General features: G+C 44.2%; 1 protein-coding gene across 1 annotated transcript; it reads right to left on the bottom strand.

Annotated features, from left to right (window-relative positions):
• Nucleotides 1-2,366: 2,366 nt before the first annotated feature.
• HRG_01157 (putative short-chain dehydrogenase reductase sdr protein) lies at nucleotides 2,367-3,693 on the bottom strand (the record flags this gene model as incomplete). Its single annotated transcript, XM_044859628.1, has 5 exons — nucleotides 2,367-2,819; nucleotides 2,872-2,966; nucleotides 3,033-3,328; nucleotides 3,396-3,466; nucleotides 3,547-3,693. The coding sequence occupies 5 exons, from the start codon at nucleotides 3,691-3,693 to the stop codon at nucleotides 2,367-2,369; spliced, it is 1,062 nt and encodes a 353-aa protein (XP_044726028.1).
• Nucleotides 3,694-5,048: the final 1,355 nt, after the last annotated feature.

The following is a 5,048-nucleotide window of genomic DNA, read 5'->3' as shown; positions in this document are numbered from 1 at the left end:
GTTCCTAGGGATATAAATCCTTTAAAATAGGTCCTAATAAACTATCTAGCTTACCTAGGACGCCTATATTAATAAGGTCGCTTATAAATTCCTCCCTAATTCCCTTAAGAAGAAGCTTCCCTTTATACTTATATTAAATAAAGAGCTTTTACTTAATCCGTCCTTTTAAACTAAGGAGTAAGAGAAACACCGATATTAATAGAAGGTAAGCTCCCTACTTTCTTTAGCTATTTTACTAGACCGGATATCTCTTTTATAGTCTCTTAGCTAGCTAGGTATAACTAGAATCCTAGCCCTAGGCACTAAGATATACTAGATAGAGCTAATCTTTATCTTTATTTAACGAGATTATATAGTCTACGCCTAAGAGGGTAGAGAAGGAAAATAGCTATTAAAATCTTCCTTTATTTAAGCGATTTATCCTTTATAGATAATTCCTTAGATAGAAAGAGCTTATAAAGGTATATTATATCCCTTTTTAAAGGAACTATTACTTAGAAAGCTTTAAAGTAAGCTACTATTATAACTTTAAGTATAAAGGCAGAGCTACTAGCTCTTTTAAAAGCTTTAAAAGAAGCGATTTTCCTTAGCCGGCTACTAATATCTCTATAACTATAAATTCTAACCCTATTAGCTATAAAATATAATAATATATAGACTATATAAATTCTTATAAAGGAAAATAGTAAGCTATTAACCTAGCTATAATATATTAATATCTACTAGTATTAGTTATACTAAGAAGTCTAAAAGGGACTTATTTCTATCTATTTAGTTTTAACGGTAATAATAAGAGCTAATAGTCTTATAAAGCCCTTATTAAAGTAGAAGCTAGCTATATTTTTATAGTAAATTAAGCTAGAAGACGTTTAAGAGAAGCTATCCTTAAAATCCCGCCTTAAGAGTTTTTAATAGGAGCTAATAATATATATAAGGAAGGAGACGTCTATTCTCGTAAAGAGAGATACGAGAAGTACATAAAAATGCACGAAGGTAAAATTAGAAGTAAGGGGTCGGATAGGCAGGGCAGAGAGATTTGATTCTTACGGGGGTAGCAATAAAGGTAGGGGAGTAATTGTTATATTGCCTTAATTAACCTTCTTTCCTCTATTTAACGCCCCTCTTTATACCCGTCTAGTATCTCAATTAATAAAGAAGATCCTGCTTAAAGAAGCTACTAATATCCTTTTAACTACCGAGCTTTTTGCCGGTTTTTCCCCTCCTTTCTAGCCGTTGCCGGCACATCCGTCTTATCTCTCGCTACTTATACTTCCCCTTATGCCCCTACCCTCCTTTCTGCACCTCTTTTTAGCTCCTTCTTCCTTCTTCTACACCGGGTGTTTTTAGCTTCCTTGGTCCCTCTTGCTAAGGGATATCTCCGAGAACTACGAAATCAGGCCACGCTTCGCGACATCTATAGCTAAAGAGAGGAACTAAGACTTATCCTAAAAGAGGGCCCCTAGCTTAATTAGGACTTACTCTTCTTAAGGGCCCCCTTTTTAAGGACTTATCCTTAGAGAAGACCCCCTTTCTTATAAGACTTAATTCCTCCTTAGGCCCCTTTTCCTAAAGTAGGTCTAAAAGAGCCTAGGGCTAAAACCCGGATTTCTCGAGTAAGGGATAAGTATAGACTAAGACCTCCTCTATACGCTTACCGGCCTAATTATTTAGCTTTACCCTTTCTATAAGGGCAGGCTATAGCTAAGGGGGTATACCGCGAAGCGTAGCCTAATTTCGTAGTTCTTAGAGATATCCCTTAGTAAGAGGGACTAAGCAAGCTAAAAAACCGGTTTAAAAGAAGGAGCTAAAAGGAGGTATAGAGAGGAGGGTAGGGGTAAGAGGGGAAGTAAAAGTAGCGATAGCTTCTTATAGAGGTAGCGAGAGATAAGACGGATATGCTAGTAACGGCTAGAAAGGAGGGGAAAAACCAGTAAAAAGCTCGGTAGTTAAGAGGATATTAATAGCTTCTTTAAGTAGGATCTTCTTTATTAAATTAAGATGCTAGATAGGTATAAAGAGGGGCGTTAGATAGAGGAAAGAATAATAATTAAGGCAATATAATAATCACTCCCCTTCCGCAATTGCTGCCCCCGCAAGAATCAAACATCTCTGCCCTGCCTATCCGACCCCTTACTTCTAATTTCACCTTCGTGTATTTTATATGTACTTCTCGCATCTCTCTTCGCGAGAGATATAGATATATGAGACTGCCTAATAACGCTCGACAACCTGTCCTCAGCAGACCAAACAGTGGACGACGCTTGATAGCATACGAAAGCGGGAATAATTAGCTCTTACTAAATTAATAGAGACAATGCTGCCTACAGCTTAGTAGATGGCCATACTGCTGACCTTAACTTGACAGATTACGTCGCGTGGGCTGGGATCCCGATGATTGCTTCCTCTGACTCATTATGCCCATACCGCGTAAAGGTGGGTAGGCTTTTCTGGCTCTTTGGCTTATTTCTCGCGGTCGCGGCGCTCTCCCCAGATAACGTTGGGAGCTCTAAGACGACACCGCCTTTGCTGCGGGACCGGATTGAATCGCCGTTGGTGCCGTTATAGCCACGGTAAGAGACGTTCTTAGTATGCCGGAAATATTGACGTATAAGCGGAAAGAGAACGGGGACGTTGGTGAGGATGATGGCAACAAAGGTCTCACGGTCCGACCACCGTGCGGCAGATTCTCCAGATTTAGAGTCGTCCTGTAGAATCAGGCTACATCGGGCGGCGCCGAAAGCGATAGTGATGAGTCCACCACAGAACATGGTGCCGAGACCGAATTTCTTCATCATCGAGATGCGAGCACGCCAAATCATCTACCGTCATCCGTTAGAGCTACCAGCTTGGCCTAGAAACAGTTGCACTTACTGGGATGGGGATCGTCATGATGTATAAGTCGGTCGTTAGGTTAGTGCATACCACGGTCCACGCCTGGAGTTCGGATATAGCCGGATAGCAGAAGTCTAGGTCAACATGCGTTAGCGATCTTCCCGCTAATAGTTACATAGAGTTCAGACGCGGCGGCATACTCCCAGGATCGGGGTTGATTTGCCAGTGCTTTGAAACGGGCCAGCAGCCAAATAGGATGGTAAACAAGACCGCAAGGAAGGTAACGGCGCAAAATGAAAATCCGAGAGTAACCTTGAGAGTCATGCGATCTACACGATCACCGAGTCGTCTATAGTAGAAGAGCCAGCACAGCTTGAGTATCCAGAGCAGGGACGTATAGAGAAGCCAGCCGGCGAGATGGGTCTGGGAGCCCTTGACCCTTAAGCGCCACTCGTCGCTGTCCGGATCTAGGGCATTGCGTTGCTCGGGAGTCAGGCTGTATGTTGATTTAGTATCCCGAGTTGCACATGGCTTTATTGACAGCCGCGCCTGAGGTCTCGTACCCGTTATTCGCCAAGCCGTGCATTTCTGCTTCGATAATGTACGACGCCGCGGTTCCGGCCATGGAAAGCGGCTGTTTGTGCCATGTAAGTGTGAGAGCGAAAATTAATTGTTATCCGGGGCGTTGCCCGGAGGGAGGGGGCGGCGGCCTACGATTGCAGCAGCCATGAGAAAGTCGTCGCCGGACAAGCCGGAAAACGACTGGGTCCTCCATCGCAGAGCGATCCTACCAATAATCAAGACAGTGCTGAGAATAGAGTATGTCCACGATTCCACTGCAAAGGAATTGATGTTTTCCATCTAGGCTGACCTTCCCCTAAAGGAATGAATGGGATAACAGAGATGCATGGGAAGGGATAAAAGGGACGCGATGAAGGGATCGGCCTGCACGACAACGATTAAGCCTCCCTAAATACTTAAAAAACTGGAAAATGTTCAGTCCCTAGCTGTCCACCGGCCTCAAAAGTCTTTATAGTGGGAATTTCACCACTACAAGGGGGATTGTCCACTGGCATAACACTCGTCTGAGGGCGGTGTTACAGACCGAAGTGCAAGGCTAGCTCCATTCAGGCAAAAGACTTCAATGGAAACTCCGGATCGACTTGACCGAAACTTCCCCCTTTGACCCTAACACCCTGCTAGGGCGACCACGACTTAGTCGCGGGGGCGGCTAAAATAGACACTTGACTTCTGCCTTTAATTACCTCGATCCAGATAAAAGCAACAGCTCTCCGGCAGTTCATCTACTGTTTATTCTTTTCGCTATTTTTATCTGTCTTCACCCATAGGATGCTTGTTAAAGTCGTAGTCCATACCGAGTTCAAAGTTGGCGACTGCTACTAGTTTCCTCAAACCACATGAAGGGAAGAAAGGAGAAACAAGCCGGAAAGAGCGAGAGATCTTGAACTCCCAGCTCAGATTTGTGCCGTCCTGATACCCAGCTTGGATTAGTTGACTGCGCAACTAAGACTAGCCTGCTACAGGTGCTAAAGTTTAAAAAGGCAGACAGCCGCTGTATCTGGAGGCCGCCCAACACATACAGCGGCGCTTCCCGCATGGTTTCGTTTCCACAGCTGCCTTGTGCTTGTCCATTGCGCGTTAGGCAAAACCAGTCTTCGTCGAGCAGCGCCGCTTTTCTAAGGGTAAGATGTTAGTGTGGGAGTGGATTTTCAGCACAACCTGTTCCGTTTCACGCTCTAGTGTGGCACAGCCTAAACGGCCTGCTCGGTTTTATGTAAATTTTATAAATGCGTCCTTTAAGTTGATATTTCGTTCAATCTTATCGTCTAACTGGGTACTTTAGAGTCAGCAATTCATAGGTCGTATACTCAATATCAAAATCAGCAAGTCCATGAGGGAGCGCCCTCACCAGGCCCTGGCAACTTGGAGTAAATCAGCAAAACCGATAAAACGTTAGCGGTCACTACGATGATGAGTAGAAAGGACTTCGCCGGCTGGTGAGGTGCTAGAAGAGGCTCAGCCCGATCGAAACCGAGCCCACAGGCCCGCTCGGATCAGCTTTATAGATAAAAAGCCCAAGTCCGAGTCTAATTCATAAGCACACATGCAAGTGCAAGGAATAGAGAAGACGACAAGGTAGAAAGCAGAGAAAGCTGCCTGCCACCTAGGGATGAGACATAATTTTGCCTCTTAGG

This window comes from Hirsutella rhossiliensis, assembly GCF_020360975.1.
Source record: "Hirsutella rhossiliensis strain HR02 chromosome Unknown scaffold00001, whole genome shotgun sequence".
NCBI lineage: Eukaryota > Fungi > Ascomycota > Sordariomycetes > Hypocreales > Ophiocordycipitaceae > Hirsutella > Hirsutella rhossiliensis.
Note: the sequence above shows the minus strand (reverse complement) of the source record. Positions and strands in the feature narration are given on the sequence as shown.